This window comes from Myotis yumanensis, unplaced genomic scaffold (assembly GCF_028538775.1).
Source record: "Myotis yumanensis isolate MYYU_CA2020_CCGP unplaced genomic scaffold, mMyoYum1.0.hap1 SCAF_3, whole genome shotgun sequence".
Taxonomy (NCBI): domain Eukaryota; kingdom Metazoa; phylum Chordata; class Mammalia; order Chiroptera; family Vespertilionidae; genus Myotis; species Myotis yumanensis.
The window spans coordinates 62,165,926-62,187,062 of record NW_027223754.1 but is presented as its reverse complement, the minus strand read 5'-3'; the positions used below and the strand labels follow the sequence as shown (position 1 = coordinate 62,187,062).

Below are 21,137 nucleotides of genomic sequence, written 5' to 3'. Positions count from 1 at the left end.
CATGTTCTTTATATGTTCAGAATCACATGGCAAATGTCACAAAAAAAGGATTACTTTCCAATTTCCGTACTATTGTACAGTGTAAGCTAGTTATTTTCTGTGAGATTGCAGAGCTGGGCATTTCAGAGAAACCATTACTTAAAAGTGGCAGCCCTATTTCTTGAATCCTTATGTCAGAAATGAAATTTAAATAAATGCTACTGTATTCGAGCAAAAAAAAATTGTAGTTAGCTTTTCTATTGTTAATGTGCTGCAAGCTCACCCATAGCCAGGTTCAAATATCTATATTCTTTAATGAAAGTGGAAATGTGGGGGGGAAAATGAACAGGACTATAAAAATATCTTATTAAAGATTTATCAAATAGCTGGGGTTTTTTTGTTGTTTTTGTTTGCATTGGGGAAGCTTTTGTAAATAAAATCATGTTTTAAAATGGTGTAAGATGTAGAAACATTTCTAGTTTAATATCTCGATTTTATTGCAGTGAAAACTTAGGTTGAAATAACAGGCCACTGACATTGGTAAAAAGAAAGACAAAAGGAAAGGTCTAGATAGGCTTAAATGAAAAAATGGATACCAAAGTGTATTAATTCTAAGTTAGATTTAGATTAAAGTTAAAAAGAATACAGAATTCTATTCAGAGTTGTCTATATCACACTCAGGCTTGATCATGTCATCAGCATTAGATAACTAAAAATCTTTCAAAGATCATTTTTTACAGTTATATTAAATCCCATACCAATTCTATAAACTTTTAAAGTTATGTAACTACATAATTGGAATCAATATTAGAGAAAATCAGGATAGCTTTTATTAGGTGAAGGTGAGTAATATGGGATTGTTTTCTTAGAAAAATGTTTGCAAAAACACATAAAATAATACTTTGGTAACATGAAAATAGTCGTCCAGCATTCTCTGAAAGCAGTGGTCACAGCTATATTAAAAGAGACTGAAAAGGGAAAAAGTTCACAGCATATTGTTTTTTAATAATAAATAAATACCTCTAATACTTAATGTGTATATTAACTTTTAAAATCTACACACTTCAGTGAGAGCCATACCTTTGATAGATTTACTCTTTGAAGTTAACATTTTTCTACAAATTGTTTTTTTTCAAGCTGTTTTACTGTGAAGTGATGAGTAGTATATGTAAAATTGTATATATAAAATTGTCTACTGGTACAATGTGCTGTCAACATACATGCATATGTAGTAATATTCCAGGCATCTTTATTGCAGTTTATTGTTCGGGCTTCCAAATAAGCCAGATAAAATCATGTACAAGAACATTAAGGATTAAGGGAAGTGGTTTTCTTAGGTGATTGATGGCAAAAATTCACCTTCCCATTATAACAGTAAACGGACAGTAACATATTTGGCTACTACTTTCCTACAAATTTGGATTCCCCGTTTTCAGAGCTGCTGCGTGTCTAATGATTGTGGCTTCTTTGGTTGTCTTTTTTCGTAGGAAAAGGTGCCACGGTGTTGGGTAAATGTGCTACGTTTCTGCTTTGTAAACATTAAACTCCATTTTTTGAACATACAGTTCTAGCAAAAATAAGTCAAAGATGTAATGTCTATTTAAACACATTTGATCTAGTCGTTAGTGCTTAAATTAGATTCCATGCTAAGCTGGAATCAACAGTGTATTAAAAACTTAAAAATTTATATGGTCTATCCTTCCCTTCATACACAGATACGAGATAGAAATGTGTGTGAAAACTTCTTCTTACCACTTCAATACTGTAAGAAAAAAACAAGCTTTTTATGCATGGGCTTAAAAAAAAATACCTGCCATTAAACCTTTTATCCACCTCACGTCTAATTTGCTTTGCTAAATGGATATACTCACTGATAAAGAAACACAGGGACAAGATCTGCTCTTTAATTTGTTTATCACCGTCCCTAGTTTTCCGCTAAAGAAAGGTACATTTTGTATATTTAAAAATATACACTCATTAAACAAGTCTTTCAAAACCTTAGCGCCCCCTCCCAGCTGCCTCCTGGGTTTCAACTTTTTTGAGTTTCAGGTCCTTGCACAACACCTAAGACGTGCAAAACTGTCTTTCTTCCTATTCCTGGCAGAGAACAGTCCTGAGAGCTCGCCCTCCACGTCTCCACCCTAATTCCCTCTCTTCCGAGGCTCCGCCGGCTTCTCCCCTTCCCTCCGCCCCGGCTCCGCCAGCCCCCGATCTGGGAACTTGTGTACAAACTGCGCGGCCGCCCTGAGCGCGAAGCTCGTGGCTCCAGAGGGGTGCGGTCAGCGCGGCGGAGGCGGGGCTCGGGGGGAACTTCTTCCTTCTCATAGGCTAGCCGTTCCGGCCCGGCCGGCCTCGGGGCCTCCGGATTCGCCCTCGCGCTGCCAGTCTGGCTGGCGGGCCACGCCCACCAGGAGTTGGGTAAAATAGACGCGGGCGTCAAGTGTCAGTAGTCGCGGGGCAGGTACGCGCGTTCGTCGCTCGCTCACGGAGGCCGGCGGTGGCGGGAGCGGGCTCCGGCGAGAGAGAGAGCGCGGCGGGGCGGGGCGGGAGAAAGTGGCCGCCCGGAGGACGCCGGCGTTTACGCGTGGCGGAGCGGAAGAGTTGTGCTTTTCGTGCGCGCCTTCGAACACCGTGCCGACCGTAGACGGAGGGGTCCGCCCGGAGCCCCCCCTCCTCCGCCCGCGGCCCCGCGCGGAGCTCGCCGGCCCGAAGCAGCGCGCGCAAAGTGGGCAGCGCTCTCGACCCGCGCCCAGCGACCGGAGCCGCCCCCCCGAGTGCCCATGGCTACGCGGGTGCTATCCTTGAGCGCCCGCCTGGGACCCGTGCCCCAGCCACCGGCCCCGCAGGACGAGCCCGTGTTCGCGCAGCTCAAGCCCGTGCTGGGCGCCGCGAACCCGGCCCGCGACGCGGCGCTCTTTGGCGAGGAGCTGAAGCACCCGCACCACCACCCGCAGGCGCAGCCCCCGCAGCCCGCGCCGCCGCCCGCGCCGGGCCCGCGGCTGCCCCCCGAGGAGCTGGTCCAGGTAGGAAGAGCGGCTCCCCTCCCTCCCGGGGTTCGGGCGTGTCCCGCCGCTGCGACGCGCGGGCGACAGGGGCCGCTCCAGGCTGGGGCGTGCGTCGGGGCTCCCCGAGAGCCGGAGCGGGGTGGGCAGCCCCGCCCTGCCCTCCTGGCCGGGGCACCCCATTTCGCAGGGAGAAAGTCGATCTGAAGGGTGGGGGGTGGGGGGCGGGGGGCCCCCCTAGATGAATCTGCCCTGGCCGGTCCGTCAGGGAAAGGTCAAAGGGAAGTGGGTGCTCACGGGCACCTTTGGTCTTTTCTTACATTTGGAGGATCAGACCTCCTACCTCTCGCCCAAATTGAATTGCGCCCTGCGTCTTCATCCCCCACTCAGTTCGGTGCACGGGCCTTGGAAGTGCCCCCCTGTCGCACGTCGTCTGGTGTTCAGTGGAAACGCAAATCGGGGTGCTGGGGAGGGGCCCTCCTGGGGGTCCTATTTTCTTATCTGTTGGCTCACCTCGCTCTAGACGCGATCGGGGAGCTGCCTTTGGGAGGCCGGAAAAGCAAAGGTTGTATTGGAGTGTTTATTTTTTATTTTTATTTTATTTTATTTTTTACCTAAAAAGAAAGCTGGGGTGTTGTTTTCTTCGTGTGCGCGTAAATTTCCTCCCGGAGCCGCGCTGAAAGCTGGCAGTTGGCTCTTACACTTGCCCGGCAGCCGAATTAGAGCAACCGCCTGTTTCTGTCGCCCACGCAGGGGAGTCATATAGCCCAGAAAAAACTTCCCGGGACTTTTAGCCTGTCCCAAGGAAAAAAAAAAATTGGAAACATACCCACACTCAAACAGCTGGAAGAGCTAAAATCAGAAACCACTAACCGCCACGGGAGCGAAGTGCACGAAAGGGTTTACTTGGGTTTATTTAGAGGCGCTTCATGTAATAGCCCCTTGGTACATGGTATATTTGCTGCTCGGCTCCTACTGTGGGGGGGGCGGGGGGGGGGGGGCTGCGAGCGTCGCCGTGCTGTGAATGGGCAGTGGCATTTGTCAGAGATGTGACTCACATGACCAGAGCGTTAATTTTATTTTTAAATCGTGTTTATCCGGGAAACCGAGTCTGCATCCTCACCGAAATGATACGAGGGCCGATATGAAATGCTTTTGAGCTTAAGTAGTAGCCAAAAAAAAAAAAAAAAAAAAAAAAAAGACTATTATTCACCTATGAAGATGTCACGGCTAATCACTTTGTGAGCCATCTAGTTAGGATGTACTTTTTAAATTTCCTTTTCGGTGTTAAAACAGGAGATGAGTTTATATGTTATACTAGGAGAGAAGATAGCCGCAAAAAAGCGTAAGGCTTGTTACAAGTTGGATTATCTACTTTAAAAAAAGCACCATTTGAAAACGATTTGGTTCATTCAGGTATCAATTTGTTTTGCATAGGAGACACCAAGAGTGTAAGGTTTGACGGAGCTTTTTACAGAGCAAGGGGGAATGTAGCGTTGTCCCACCGAGGAGGACATGATAAATGCTTTGCTGGTGACTGTGCTGGCCATACAGCAGCCTCTCCCCACCCACGGGCGCCTTAGCACCACTCTACCAAGGGAGTGATTTTCCCCTAGGTAATTAAAGATCTGTTTCAGATAGGGATATGAATAGGAACATTTCATTATCATATTAACCAATTACAGAATCTGCTGATTAAAATCAACATTTAGAACAAATGTTGAATGTGAACTTGTTCTTTCAGTGGATACTATGTTTTGATCAAAACATTGTATTTAGGCTTCTATTGAATTGTAAACCAAAAGAAAGGCACCGAAATAGCTAAGGAATACGTTTTATATTCGATATTTAAGCAATATCCAAGCCAAAACAAAACAAAACAAACCCCACACAACCTCACAACTTTGCTATATTATATTTAAGATTTGCTTAGTTAAAAAACACACACACTTTAAAGACCTGTATGATATGAACATAGTAGTTTGGCAACATTACAATACTGTACTATAGTTGCAAACGTAACTGTGATGGGCAGGGAATTCTCCTTGTATGTGAGCGATAAGGTGTACCATATTCTTGCATCAGAAAGGAGTATGCTCTCTGTTTGCTTCCTTTTTTTCTTGATTTGCCTCATTCACTTTTTGTCCGCAGTTGATTGTGGGAGCGATTTTACCAAATACATGTTTTACAGAGTTTCGTAAGGTTTGATGAACCAGTTATTACACAATTGACAAATAAACCTGATATGTTTATAAGCAACGTTAGAAGGAGTTTGCCCAAGTACTTTTCACAAGGATTGTTGGGGAATTTTTAGTAAGCACCGTTTGTTTATCCTTCCTGAGATGATGAATTAGGTGGATTATGCATGTTTGTATCTCTCTTTTTTTTCCAGACGAGATGTGAAATGGAGAAGTATCTGACACCTCAGCTTCCTCCAGTTTCTATAATTCCAGAGCATAAAAAGTATAGACGAGACAGTGCCTCAGTCGTAGACCAGTTCTTCACTGACAGTGAAGGGTTACCTTACAGTATCAACATGAACGTCTTCCTCCCCGACATCACTCACCTGAGAACTGGCCTCTACAAATCCCAGAGACCGTGCGTAACACACATCAAGACCGAACCTGTTACCATTTTCAGCCACCAGAGTGAAACGACTGCCCCTCCTCCGGCCCCAACCCAGGCCCTCCCTGAGTTCACCAGTATATTCAGCTCACACCAGACCGCAGCTCCAGAGGTGAACAATATTTTCATCAAACAAGAACTTCCTACACCAGATCTTCATCTCTCTGTCCCCCCGCAGGGCCACCTGTACCAGCTGCTGAATACACCGGATCTAGATATGCCCAGTTCTACAAACCAGACAGCAGTCATGGACACTCTTAATGTTTCTATGTCAGCCGCCATGGCAGGCCTTAACACACACACCTCTGCCGTCCCGCAGACTACGATGAAACAGTTCCAGGGCATGCCCCCTTGCACATACACAATGCCAAGTCAGTTTCTTCCACAGCAGGCCACTTACTTCCCCCCGTCACCACCAAGCTCAGAGCCTGGAAGTCCAGATAGACAAGCAGAGATGCTCCAGAATTTAACCCCACCTCCATCCTATGCTGCGACAATTGCTTCTAAACTGGCAATTCACAATCCAAATTTACCTGCCACCCTACCAGTTAATTCGCAAAACATCCAACCTGTCAGATACAACAGAAGGAGTAACCCCGATTTGGAGAAACGACGCATCCACTACTGCGATTACCCTGGTATGTGGTCTTACCTGGTTGAAGCATCATCGATTTAATGTTTGTGTCTTTGTGCTTTTTTCCAAACTCAGGTTTTAAAATTCCATAGGCAGTAGTGCTTGACAATAAAAATCAGCTACTTTGTTCTTTTCATATCCCAGTCTCGGTGCCTTTCCCTGGTTGTTCCGTTTAGTTGTCTATTGCTTATTTGAGGTGTGTTTTTTTTTTTAAGGCTAGACTAAATTCTGGGAAAAAGTTATTTAGACTTTTTTCTTTAATGTTAAATAAAAATTAGAATTTTTAGTTAATGCCAGAGTTATTTTATTTAACATAATCTTCAGTCATAAATTGGAGCTTTTAATTGTAAATTAAGTACCCTGAAAAAAGATTCCTTAAGTAAGGTAGGAGAAAATATGGTGTGGTAATGACGTGGGGATTGAGTAAGGCTGCTATAAGATAAGACTGTCTCCCCAATAGATTTAAGGGTAGTCCATATATGCTCATTCTTGAATGACATACATGACCCAAAATATGAATTGATGACAGTAATGAATATATTTGCAAGTTGCTGGTATAATTTATTGGCTATGGTACATGATAGGGCATGCCATACTAAATGAAAAAACAAGAAACGTTAGGGGTACAGAAAATGGCAGTCATCTTGGATAATGATTAACATTGTCAGCTCTGAAGCCATTAAAATTTTTAAATCACTGAAGTATATGTTACTACTTACTATAAAGCATCTACTGGAATATAAACACATTTCCCATTTGTAGCTTGGCTCATTATCCTCTTTCTGCTAAAGTGATACATACATAAAGCAAATCACTTTAATAAGGTAATAGGGAAGTGCTTTTTAAAGCTAAAGCTTCAGCTATCTAGCATGAGAGATTTCTTCTTTAAAGCCAGATTTTAAACACTGAATCATCAAATGTAAAGATTTCAAAGGATCTCCAAAATGACAAGCTGTTCCTCTCCTGCTTTATTTTAGGCTGCACAAAAGTTTATACGAAGTCTTCTCATTTAAAAGCTCACCTGAGGACTCATACTGGTATGTAATTTTCTTGTTAATTCTGTGAGTTGTGTAAATAGTGTAAGTGGTATTCATCCTTTTAAAAGCCAACACTTGTTTGATCTCTTCTTTCTTCTGTCAACTTTTATTTTTTAATGGCCTACCTTTTCAGCCCTGGCTTGGCTCAAAATTCAGCTCAGTGAAAAAGTCTGGTTCCAGGAAGGCTGATGTTCCCTCGCTAAGGCCTTGCCCTGTCACCTCACATAGAATTAATTACCTAAAAATGTAAACAATCATGTTTACTAATGGATTTTAAAACTTGTAATGGCACTGCTATTTCTTATCATAAAGGGAAAAAAATGGAACTAATTTTTTTCTTTAACAAATCAGTTGGCTTCTATAAAGCTATATTAAACATTAAAAACTTGCCCATTTAGCATGTAAAGCATAACTGCTTAATACATTATCTTTAGTTTTCCCATTAGCCTGAAATCAGTGTTGAGCATGTTTTATGTGCTTGATGAAAGGAAGGGCGGAAATTACAGAGTATTAAAATCAAACAGAGATGGGGTCGTGGTTTAGAAGTTTGTCTACACCCTATCCCAGCCCACATGTGATGCATTTGAAAGACTTGATTCTAGCTTATATTTCATCCTTTTTCAAAATGTGCTTTAAGATTTTATAAACATTTTATTTTGTCAGATGTATACAATCAAATGCTTTTTAATTTTAAAACTTTGTATCAGAACCCATTTTAGGTTGAAACCAGTTGGCATGCTTTCAAACCATCCAAATACCCAAAATATTTTCAAACATAAAGGTGGTTAGTATTTGTGATTTTGGTTAAAAGGATAGCACTAAAGGAAAGAACTTATATAAAGTGATTATGTTTTATTTTCTCTCATTAAACAAAGCCTAACATAAAGTTCAAAGGATAAGTTTGCTAATAAAAGCAATGACCTAGCAAAATGTTTTATTCCATCATTGCTATGGAAACCAAAGTATTCAACAGTTCCTTTGAATGGGTTGTTGGATTAGTGTAAGGACTTGAATCTCCCCAGGCTAGATGTTACTATGGAAATTGAGTTTTGATAAATGAAGTAGTTATCTCTAACTGCTGCATTTAAAAGTAAAAGCCTTTGAATGGAGGTCAGTTCTGAGACAGCACTGAGAGGAATATGACTGCAGACATTTTGTATGCCTGTTAGGTATTGCTTGCTGCTTATTAAAACCTACATAGTGTTGGCAACAACGTGGTAGATTCCAGGGCTTTCTGAGAAACTGCTTTTAAAGAAAAGACATTTCTTTTATGAATCAATGAAATGGATTGTTTGGGTCTCTCATTTTCAGATATAGACAAATAGATTGTATGAAGGAAAAGATCCTATGTAATCAGCCCAAAGTAGAAATTACATTTATAGTTGAACAAACTCCCATTAAATGTAGAATAAACTCAATCTAAAGTTTTCAAAATACAAATGACAAGGCCAGGAATACATTCCATATAGAAATGCTGAAATATCCTTTTGTGTACAATCTATATATGTTAAGGAAGGAAACATTGAAAATGGGTTCTTACCTGAATTTTTATTAAGGAAGTAGAAGTAACTTTGAAAAATTCGAACTATTGTGTTGTGGGGTTGTTGTTTTTTTTAAGTCCTTGAAAGGAGAGATAGGAGGGGAACATGTTTTTCATGAGGTTAAAGTCTCCTAATAAAAGAGGGGTGCAATTGCATATAGCGATGTAATCAAGTGCTATTGGCAGGGATGTAGTCAGAGCATATCTAAATGGCCTTGCAACCCCTGCAAGTCAGGGTTTAGTGCTCTGAATGCTTATACCTACAATTCTGGAACTTGACCTGCTGGCGAAGAAATTTAATAGTGGGTTGTCTTAACAAAGCTTGTACTAATAAAAACAAACCGAAAAGAGGACTGAAGCCTAGTTTGGGTCCCATGCATCACCTTTTTTTTGACGTGATCGTAAACAGTGTGGCCATGGACATCTAATGAGTGAAACCATTTAATCCAGTTTAATAAAGTTTTGTTTGATAGTCTTTCAGATGCCTTGGGGAGGGTTTGTAACAGACTTGTTCATCTGGCTAAACCCGTTCTTGGGTAATCATAGAGCATTGAGGTTGTTTTCTCCTCATTTCTAGTTTCTAGACAATGCCTTTTAAAATTACCTCTCTCATTGCATCCTCCCTACCCTGCCTGTTGTTTTTAATGAATGTATCTGAAGCCAGCAAAGGCTTGGGTTTTTTGGTTTTTTTCCCCCTCCTTTTTAAGGCTCAGGCATTTCTAAAGTACTTCTCTCATTTAATAGCTTTTCTTGTTTTCTCTCTGTCCTCCCTTGCCCAATCTATATGGAAATGTTGATCTTCTATTTGACAATATAAAAGTTATTTTTTAAATGATTGCCATTTTGCAGGCAGAATATGAAGCACCCTAGCATTTCTTTGGAATGAAATTGTAAATGCTTTAAAATGTCAAGTTACCTTATGCTTTAAAAATGATATAAGCAATTAAAACAACCTACATCTGAATTCTATTGCTTATTCCGAATTTTCAGATTGCAAATGCTTCTTAAAGACTTGCAAATTGAACATAAGGAAATAGTCTTTTCAAAACAAGACTTTTCAAAAACAATTTTGGATGAAAGAGTAGATGTTTTCTTGAACCAGAAGTCTCATAGCATTCAAGTTTTTTCTAAGTTCATACCCTTTGGGGTTTTTTTATTCAGAAAGAATAGACAAATAATACAAAGTTCTATCTTTGTATGGTTAGACAAAATATCTGACTCTGTTTTAGGAAATAATGATATTTCACTTTTAAAAGCATGTTATGTCTTTATGTACACGATGGCGTACTTACAGACTTATAGAGGTACCCCTCATATAGGGGTGTGTGGGTGGTTGTGTGTGTTACTTGGAACGCCATGTCATGCCTCTGGTTAGACATAATCGTGGCTGCTTCTAGGTAAGTGTCAAGAAGTGGTAAATTTCCAAATCAAAATATTTGTACTTATAACAACATTTAAATGTGAATATTACTGAAATTTGTGTTTGCCTCAGGATGTATTCAAGGGGCTACTCATTGCATTGCCGCGGTTTAAAAGGTGCTCCCAAGCACCTTGCTTTTTCTCAAAATTCACATACCCTTTTGCCCTTGCAAATCTCTGTGCCCGTTAAACCAATTCATGAATCAGATTAAAAACCTACTGCAACCGGTGATATAGTTGTTTTTGTTCATATACCTATCTTTAATTTCATAATGAACATTTAAAATAACTCAGAATATAAGTACAAAGAAAAATTTGGAAGAAATTGAAAAGTTGTTCTTACCACTCATACTGTTTTTTTTTTTGTATGCTTATGAGTACCATAAGTTAAAATACTTTTTTTTACATTGAATGTGGAAATTTCTTTGAAACTTGTGCTCTCACACGTTAGGGAAAACATACTTTGCAAAGATAAAATTCTGAAAAATAGTGAACTCAATACAGATGTTTGAAATCTAGTGGTTTTAGTCATATGTGTGAATATGTACTTAACCCTAGGGGCTATGCTAAAGCAGTTGGGAAATTAGGGTCTAGTAACATTTTTAGATCACTTATCAGTCTCGGCTATCTGGAACAGGGCAGAAAATGAGCACTTGTACAGAAAAAGTCTTTGAGCAGCATGCACACTTGGCTCAAGTGACTCTACGCACGAGCTGTTAAGGTGCACTGATCCCAAAATGGCTTGCTAAGGGTTGACAGGAAAAGGACAATTGGAAACAACCCCACAAAAGAAAATGGAAACCTACAAATACCATAGGAACACAAAATGGACTCACTGGTAGTGCTGCATTGCACAGTGAGCTGTGTTCGGGATTCCGTAGGAAGTCTGAGAAAGATTTTTAGCCTAAGCCTGGTTGTGTGGGAAGGGGTAAATTCCCATGTTCTGCCTTACTTGATGATTATGTAGGACACTATTTCCTAACGACATTTATATTAAAATGTTACTATGTGTGTTTGAAAATGCATAATCTCTGCTTGAGATTTGTTGCTAAGCATTGATTTTAGTCTCAGTTTGGGTACCAAAAAATCCTTAGGTATAAATTTCTGTATAATTCTTTGCTCTACATTATTACCTATTAAACATGCTAGGTATAACTTTATTTTAAAATATTGACAGTGCTGACAATATTTTTATTTCTGTCATTTTCCCACTAAAAGAAATATTAAAAATGTTCTGAAAATGAGTTTTTTTGTGTGGAAATGTGGAAAAGAGTGTGAACAGCTTTTAAAAATATAAAGGATTTCACTTTCTTAGGAAATTATTTAGAACTAAAATCAGCATAAGGATATATATATTATATCTGGACTTAATGGAGATGAATGATACAGTTTGGATCTAGGGATCAATGTTGGTTAAATGTGTAATTTGTGTTACTGGTAGAGGTTAAAAGTTTTCCAGATTGAAATTTAATGCCCAATGAGTTTTTGAGTCTATATTTCAAAACTATGCAGGAAAAAAACATCATATTTAGCCTGTAGTGTTAGATGTTACTACATAAATATTCTTAAATTGTTGTCATTTGTAGCTTTATTTTATATATTGACAGTTTCAAGCTTATGTAAAGAAAAAAAGTAGTGGTTAAGAGACTTGCTGGTCTCAGACCTCTGGAAAGGTATTTATGAGTTTGAAAGCTTAGAAACAATTTCTTTTTAATGACTCTCACTAGGAAGATTAAACTTTGCTTCTAGGACTTGTTCTTTCATCTGAAAAACATTTACATAGGAAATTTTTTTTCTGCAATGATAAAGCTTGTCAAAGGTTAAGAAGTTTAATTTGATTGCATTTTTTACCGATCTTGCAGAGAACTTCTTCTCTTTTCTTATAAACTAGTGGGAGAAGATCACTTCTAAGTAGATTAAATAGAATTGCTGAAGTTGAGATAGAAACATTCAGCTGTAAAGGTAGTTTAATCACCCAAGGTGATTTTACTTTGCCAGATATTCTTAGTTCTATAGAATGTAGTAGCTGTTTGCTTGACGACCTACATCTTTTCTGGTGAAAGCTTAGAAACAAAGTAATGTCCTACTTTAGTAAAAGTATCTCTGTAGCAGCATTCTTATTCTGTCAGCCTGTGTTACTTATATTCAAGGATCTCCAACAATTCTGATTAAGGGTAGCTTATTGTTTTAGAAGTACCCTGTCACTAACTTCCATTAAAAAATACCTAGGCAGAAGAATAAATTTCTTTTTTAATAACTTTATGAATGCAAACCTTAGAGTTGGGAGGAATCCTCCTGTTCAATCCAAATTAAGATAAAGGAATAAACCAGAGAGAGACAAGTACCATATGTATTCACTCATATGTGGAATCTAATGAACAAACGAACTAACAAGCAAAATAAAAACAGATTCATAGATAGAAAGCAGGCAGACAGCTCTGCTGGGTGGGGCCGGGGGACAGGGAGAGATTGAACAAAAAAGAAAAAAAAAAGATGCTCATGGACATGGACAACAGTGTGGTGACTGGGGGGGAGAGAGGGGTAGATGGAGGTGGAGGAGGGTGTGGGGAGATAAATGGTGATAGAAAAAATAAAAGAAAACAGAATATTTACTACTCATTCAGTGCTGGGAAAATGAAAACATGGAATTTTTCTATTTGGTCAAAAAAGTAAAGGTAAAATATTTCGATACTTTAAAAAAATTTTAGTTTGGACCCTTATTATGAGAAAATGAATCTGAATGTTGTCTTTAGACTCAACAATTGGTATTTCATTCCAATGTTAACGATAGAGGATGTTTTCCATTGTTTTTGTTGAGAACCCTCAGAAGTAGCAATAGCTTAGGAGCCCAGAGATTCATTCTGCTGGGATGTAGACTGACCTTTGACAGTTTAGCCCCCGGATCCAGCCCCCTTTAGGTTCGGCAGATTACTGTTCTTTGTTCCCAGGAGGAGTCCCCTCACTCCCTCTGACCAGCAGTAGGGCCTCCAGAACGTCCTAGTTTCCATCAAATGTATCTAATACTGTAAAAGAAAACTTGTTTATGTAGAGTTTATCTATTCCTGTACAACTATAGTATGAATAATAACTGATTTTGAACATGCACGATTCTCACATAAACCCTCATTTAGTCAGATTATCCTCAGTGGTCTGAGGCAGTATAGAAAATGCCTTATTGCAGGTGGGGCCATAAAGAAAGGATAATCCAATAGACTCACACTAGATGCTTTCCTGTCTCTTACACTTTCATTAATGAAAATAACAGAGCTGGTCAGACTTCAGCCAAATATGTGGTTGTTCTAAAGAAGTATTAGGAGAAGTGTGGCATTTACAGCCAGGATAAAAGCCAGTGTTTGTCCTTGAGGAACTTTCAAAGCCAGTTGAGGCAAAATATAGCTATTTGAAGCCTTCATACAGCAGTATAGATGCAAATGAAATCAGTCATTCAGAGGGAATTTAACTGATGCTGGGGGCCAGAAATCTTTCCTAGACTGTTCAGAGGTTTTCTGAAGAGGTAAAGGAGAATCAGATTTTAAAGAAATAAGTTAAATACCAATTGACCAACAGGGAGAAAGAAGGGATTGTCTTACTTAATATGTCTTTTAAAGTAATCAGTTTGTTTAAAGTTGGGGACATTATTGATAGGGATACTCTATTAAATATTAGATGCATTTTATAAATACTAATAATACTTATCTTTAAAATGAACCGCCTACCCTTCTGTTCCAAGTATAGATGTATTACATTGAGCATTAAATTACTGGCATTGACATATAAAATTAGGAATTAATGAGCCTAAATCATCCTACTTTATCTTTTTTTAGATATTTAATATCTAATATTTGTGGATTTCTTTAATTTGGGGATTAATGTTTCTTTTTTCTTTACCTTTTATTTAAATATATAAAGACTGTTTTAGAATTTAAAATTCCTTAAGTCTCTAATTATTGAAAAAAATCTAATTATTAAATTGCATGAAAATATTTTCCTTCTGAAATATGAGCTTGTTTTGAGTTTAAAGACTCAAATTTTAAGAATTAAGTACTAATTATTAAAATGATTTATTCCACTTTAAACAGTTTGCTTTGTTTTAAGTCTCCAAATAGGATATGGATTTTAAGTTCTTGGAAGCCAGAGACCAAGTCTTATTTGTTGTATTTTGCAAGTCATTTAGTACAGGTTACACTCTTATTTACTAAACATTGGCTTTAATTCTGATGGTTTTAGCCTTTATCAGATGTCATTGATTTGGATAATCTTTTAGCTTTCTGAAAGAAAACCAGATATGTAGCTTTGCTGTAATAAACTTAAAAAACAACAACATGCTATTGATTTTAGAAAGGAAAGGAGGTGGAGAGAGAGATAGAAACATCAATGAAGAGAGATAATCATGGATCAACTGCCTCCTGTATGCCCCACACTGGGGGTGGAGCCCACAACCCAGGCACATGCTCTGACTGGGACTCGAACCATGACCACCTGGTTCATAGGTCGATGGTCAACCACTGAGCTATGCCCGCTGGGCTGCTATAATAAACCTTTAAAAAGTCACAAAATAACTAAAAATATTTTCACCTATGATATTTTTCTTTTGTTAGAAGAATTTATGTAGAACATCCTAGGCAAAGGCCTTGGTATGAGTCTATTGAATATGTTCAGCAGAGCAGAGAAACCTCCCATTGTATTATGCTAGTTTCAGAAGTCATTTTTTACCTGTTCATCACGGGGGAGGTGGGGGGAGACAAGAATTTTTTAGCTCATCATTAAAGATTTTTCGAATACTTCACAAACATGTTTCGTGGCTAACCCACTCAAATTCACTTAGCCTGGAATAAAGGGGAACCATTGTTAGATAGTATTGGGATTGTCAATGCCAGCACAGGTCAGATTTCAGGGCTCGGTGCTTCAGATAGTCTGGGTTAAGGCCTACTCCGAGTCCCTTAAACTGTTCCTCAACCGACCTTCAGAAGTGGCTTTGAAATCTTTAAATAAATTTGAACACTGTGTAGGTGTTCTCTAAATCATTCATATAGAGCGTATTAATGTTTGCTAATGGAGGGTTTAAGAAGGACATTAGGGATAAGTGGCAGGCAAGGATTCTTAATGTGGAGCTCATCATTTTGCTTCTAACTCGAGCTATTGTGAGGACTGTGTGACACTATGAGAAGTGCCTAACTCTGGAATATGTGCTCAACGGATGTTTGTGCCTGTGCCTGGAATTGTTTTTGCTTAACATTTTTCATAAAATATATTGATTGACTTTATCAGTATGGATAGTGTATATGTTTAACTTGGACTTTTTTTTTTTTTAAAGATTAGGGATTCCTAGCAAAAATAGTCCTGGTAATTTTAAAATAGAATGAGGAAATGCATACTTTATTTGAGAGATAAAGTGGAAGCTTGTTTTCTAGGCTGTACAAACTTGCCACTTTTTTCTCTTTGCCTTTGGAAAGTTTCACATTAACAACATGAGAACTTAAAAATAAAGTTGATGTTGAAAGAGCTTAACTAAATATTTTAAATTGGTGGTATTGGAAAAGGATTCTGTAAAAATCCAATTAAGCTTTTGAAAGTTCTATCCTGTTGAAATAACTTAAAGGAAGTCAGTTTGGTTTCCCAGAAGTACTGTGCATAGTGTTTCTGGCTGAGGAAGAAAGGCACAAATTGGCTGTTTGGCCAGAAATTGGGTACCAGCTTCCTCTACAGTGTTTTACTTGAGCAGTGTTGACACTTGAACAAATCCCATAGAAACTGCCCCAAGTGGGGAACGGTTGTCCTTGCTTTTATAGTCAAGCCTTGGTCCCATAACTAATGTCCCAGACACTGGTAGTATTCTTGGCTGAACAACCTATAGATGTGCATAAATTGGGAGCAAAATCCCAAGTGTTTTAGGAAGTTTAATAGCTACCGTTTTCTAACCAATCAGTAAAGTAAACTTTAAAAAATACTGGTACAGTTTATTGCTTTATAGCCAATAAAAATAGTGAACAAAAAGAGTCTAGTGTCCCTTGTTTCTTAAACTCTGAAAAATCAGAATGATTTTTAAAATTGGGGCACTTCAGGAATTTTTTTTCCTTGCCTCAGACAGCAGCAATAACTTTTGCCATTAAATGTCAGTAAGGTATTTAACCAACATGTTTGTTTTTGTGACTTTATTTTTCATGAGAAACAAATCACTTGTGCAAAAATAATTTTTTTTGTATTTGATTTACATCTGCAAGAGTGATAGCTCCCTTTATTGCTATTACTAAAACATATCTATGAATTAAACAGATTAAATGTGATTATAAGTGAAAGAAAAGTAGTTTATTTCTTATGTTACTTAACAGGTTTGAGTGTATTAGCTTAAAATCTTAGAATTTACTATGAGAAGAAAAAACAATCCAGGAACTGTGATGTCTATTTTACAAATAGAATGATAGGAACCAAAAAGAATTTAAAAAATAAAAATAGGTGTGTCTTGGTTCAGAGCCAGAGGAGAGGAGACAGGAAAGGTGGCTTGGGGATGCATACCATAAGGAGTTGAAAGAAATCTCATGGGAAATAATTGGCTATCCTGGCTCTGTGAAATTTGTACCTTTTCTTCTTATCCTTACGGAATTTTGTTTGAGAATCAGACTGGTTATCAGAATAGCAAAACCGTATTAAGCACAAGCTGTAGTAGAAATCTCAGTTGATGTGGGCAATGTCTTTTAAAATTTGGACACAGTTGAGTAATCTTACAACTTCCTGAATATGATACTGCTAAATCAGGCAGAAAGGTGGTTGAGTTTCATGGTGATAGTGTTCCAGGCAACCCTGAGGTTCTTCTCTTTTAGAAGAAAACATTTTAAAAGGAATTTCAGAGCTTGGCTATTCAGAGTTTTAAAATGTATCCATATACAACTCAGCTATAAACCAACAGTACTTTAATATGTAAATTTATCTCACAAGCTCTCATCTTTAACATTCATAGGAAATTATAATAATAAAGCAATACCATATAGGAACTACTAGTTAATGTTCAGTGGGAGATTCTTAGATTTTAGGATTTATTTAGGGGACTACATAATCTCAAATAGGATTAACTAATTCTAAAACTGGGAGTTAAGACTGCATTATAAATACTAAGTAGTTTTGAAAGATTAGCAAACTTTAGATAACATTAAGAGTAATACAAATTGCCATGGGACAGCAGCTCAGTTATCAATTAAAGTGAAGAGAGCTGTGAAAGAATAGGTAGATTGAATGATTAGTAGGGACTTTTAAAAGTATATATTACACATGTAAGCTCCATGAAGCCAGGCATTTTTGTTTTGCTGGGTGTGGTATTCCAAGCATTCAGGGCAGTGCCAACCATATAGTAGAAACTTGGCAAATCATGTATAAGAATGGGCAGTGCTTTACAAAGAAAAAAGAATGCATGAATCAGCAAGGATTAGAATTATTGTGGTTGTTTCATGACTACCTAAGTGAAATAAATGATCAGGACAGGACTTTCTGATCTGGTTGAGGAGTTTATTAAATATCAAATGCTGCATAAAACTTTAACACCATTGAACTTGAAACTTTATCTTTGTTCTGCTTGAATGTGTATGTGCCACTGTGAATTTCTAAGAGCAAGTGCCCCTAATACTCCATTTTGGAGGCTGTGTGTTCAAGGGAACTGTCGTATGTGCTGACAGTTTTAGTCTGGCTAATGAAGAAACATCGAGGACCAGTTTGTGAAGTAAAGGGTGTAAAGGGTTGCAGTTGTGTGACCTTAAATTCATTGTATTGGTGATCTGAGAAGTACCCTCCCTCCTAAGTACCATCTTTAATTTTTTCCTCTCTTGGCCAACTTATAGCCATTAGTCCTGTACTCTGTGGGTTTGTAGACATTGTGTTCCCATAGTAATGATAAAGCCACCCAAGCTGTCTAGCCATTTTTATGGATTTACTTATACAGGAGCACTGTTTCAGCTTGCACATTTAAAATTGCAAGTTTTTCATTCTTTAGTAGTAAACAGAATACTTTTTCTTTATATAATCAGGTGAAGTAGCTTTCTATGAGACTGACACTGTTCACTAGATGACTTTGAGGGAAGTAATTCCATAACAAAATTCATGAACTTCTTTTTGGACCATGATTTTTTTAAGAAAATTTCTTTTCAGGCAGTATCTAAGATGTTTGACTTAACAAGCAGGGCACCTCATCTCTTCTCTTTGTTCATTGTCACAGGTGAGAAGCCATACAAATGCACCTGGGAAGGCTGTGACTGGAGGTTCGCCCGCTCTGATGAGCTGACACGCCACTACCGGAAGCATACCGGGGCCAAGCCATTCCAGTGCGGGGTGTGCAACCGCAGCTTCTCCCGCTCCGACCACCTGGCCTTGCACATGAAGAGGCACCAAAACTGAGCTGCTGCGAGGGCCTGCGTGCCTATACAATCACGCTGATGGTCTGCAGTTCACTTGGCAAAATTTTAACTACAAACTTAACTATATATATATAAAAAGAAAAAGCAAAAAACTGGAAATGTATATTTTGTATATTTGAGAAAACAGGGAGTACATTGTATTAATGCCAAAGTGTTTGGTCCTTTTAGGAATCTGGAATGCTTGCTGTAATGTATATGGCTTTACTCAAGCAGATTTCATCTCATGACAGGCAGCGCATCTCAGCGTGGGTAGGGGGGTGGGGGTGCAATGTGTGTTTGCAGCGTTTTTACCTAAGCACCATCTTTTAATGTGACCGTGTTTAGTAAACAAGTCAGTTGGCAGGCTGAGGGAAGAAGGCTGGATTGTATGTCAAGATTTTACTTGACATCAAGTTGTTTTCAATAATAGAATAATTCCTTACACGTGTACACAGTGTACCTGGCAATTCACAAATAGCCATTGAACAAATAAGTGTTTGTTTTGTTTTGTTTTTTTTTTATGAGTTGCCTATATTTGCTATTCAAAATTTTGTAAATATGCAAATCAGCTTTATAGGTTTATTACAAGTTTCCTAAGTTTGGGGGAGAAATCATAAGTAATTTGAAAATAACCATGAATACATTTACAGTTACAATTTTGTTATAAGATACCTCTTAAAACCCTATTAAATTCATTTCTCTAGGGGGAAAGATAATCATCATTCAAATGAACTTAAAAAGCAGATTTAATGCACTGATTAAAATGGAATTTATTTTAAATATGAAAGAGTTTTATATGAATTGTGAACTCAAGAGCTTAAAGATAGTTACAATATATGAAAGTTAAACCTCTTAAAATAAGCTAAACAGTATCATTTTACAGGCGGAGGACTTATGTAGTTTTCACATGGCAATGTTGAATTTATGATGCAGTTTTCATGTATGAAAACGTTGAATTTATGATGCAGTTATTTGTTCATGCAGTACTGTTGGTTAAATGCCAGTTTAAGTGGATTTTGCATGTAATATACAGTGACACAGTAATTTTACCTAAATTACAGTGCAGTTTAGTGTATATTGTTCATATTGACTCAGTGTCTACCTTTAATTACAAATGACATGTTGAAAACTTAAGGAAGCAAGTGCTGCATATATGCAATATAAAATAGTAATGTGATGCTGATGCTATTAACCAAAGGGCAGAATAAATAAGCAAAATGCCAAAAGGGGTCTTAATTGAAATGAAATTTTAATTTTGTTTTTAAAATATTGTTTATTTATTTTGTGCTAATATAGTAAGTTTTTTTAGAAAATTTTCATAACTTGATAAATTATAGTTTTGTTTGTTAGAAAAGTTGCTCTTAAAACGTGTAAATAGATGACAAGTGGTGTAAATATTTTGTAAGCGGCTTCAAAATGTTTATACGTGGAACTTACCTAAATGAAAAGCTCAAATCGGTTGCTGTTTTGCTTCTTTTTCCCCTCTTATTTTTGTATTGTGGTCATTTCCTATGCAAATAATGGAGCAAACAGCTGTATAGTTGTAGAATTTTTTTGAAAGAATGAGATGTTTATATATTAATGACAATTTTTTTTGGAAAATAAAAAGTGCCTAAAAGATTCATGTTGTGCCTTCTTCACCTATAATAGCAAAACTGGCAAATTTCGAAAAACAAAAGCTACCGAATTACATTTCCAAAACTTTAAAACAGCTGTTGCCAACCAATGGTCCCGCGGACCACTGGTGGTCTGTGAGGTCCAAAAGGTTGGCGGCTGCTGGTTTAAAGGGCCTATCAGGGCAGTTAATAAAAAAAGTTTCTGCATTGAACAAATACCTACCTTTGTTTAAGACAAAAGAGGGGAATTTGTTTTTAGACTATGATTAGAGGTATAAAGGGAGGCATAATTCATGAATGCTGATTTTTTTTTTTTCTGGTTAGTACCTTTGATTTGATGTGATGAAAACAGAACTTTGGTCTTCCTCCTAAAAACTTATAATCCCAGTTGAATGATGAGAAACAAGTCAAATCCCAATTAAGGGACATTCTACAAAATACCTACCCAGTCTCTGCCAGTGTGGTTTAGTTGGTTTCAGCTCAGTTCGCATGAGCCGAAATGTCTGGTTCTATTCCCAATCCGAGCAAATGCCTGGATTGCAGGCTCGATCCCCAGGGTGCTCCCCTCCTCCATTGACGTTTCCTCTCTAATAAAAACAAAACTTACGCAGTACTCAACTGTGCATATGAAAAACGGAAAATCAGAGAAGCTGACAACAGAAGCTTAAGGAAACATGGCAACTAAATGTAATGTAAATTATATGGGATTCTGGCACAGAAAACACTTTAGGGAAAAACGAAATGTGAATAAAATAAGGAATTTAATGTTTGTTTATTTTTAATAATTTTTTTTTGTTAATCCTCACCTGAATATTTTTCCATTGATTTTTATATAGTGGAAGGGAGGGGGAGAGACAGACACATTGGTTACTTCCTGCATGTGCCTGACCAGGGCCAGGAACTGAGG

At 38.0% G+C, this 21,137-nt stretch overlaps 1 protein-coding gene across 1 annotated transcript; it reads left to right on the top strand.

The window, feature by feature from the left end:
* Positions 1 to 2,441: 2,441 nt before the first annotated feature.
* On the top strand, positions 2,442 to 20,235 carry KLF5 (KLF transcription factor 5). The gene is made up of 4 exons (XM_070408950.1): positions 2,442 to 3,002; positions 5,374 to 6,244; positions 7,218 to 7,277; positions 18,437 to 20,235. The coding sequence occupies exons 1-4, from the start codon at positions 2,760 to 2,762 to the stop codon at positions 18,613 to 18,615; spliced, it is 1,353 nt and encodes a 450-aa protein (XP_070265051.1). The 5' UTR covers positions 2,442 to 2,759; the 3' UTR covers positions 18,616 to 20,235.
* The last annotated feature ends 902 nt before the right edge of the window (positions 20,236 to 21,137 follow it).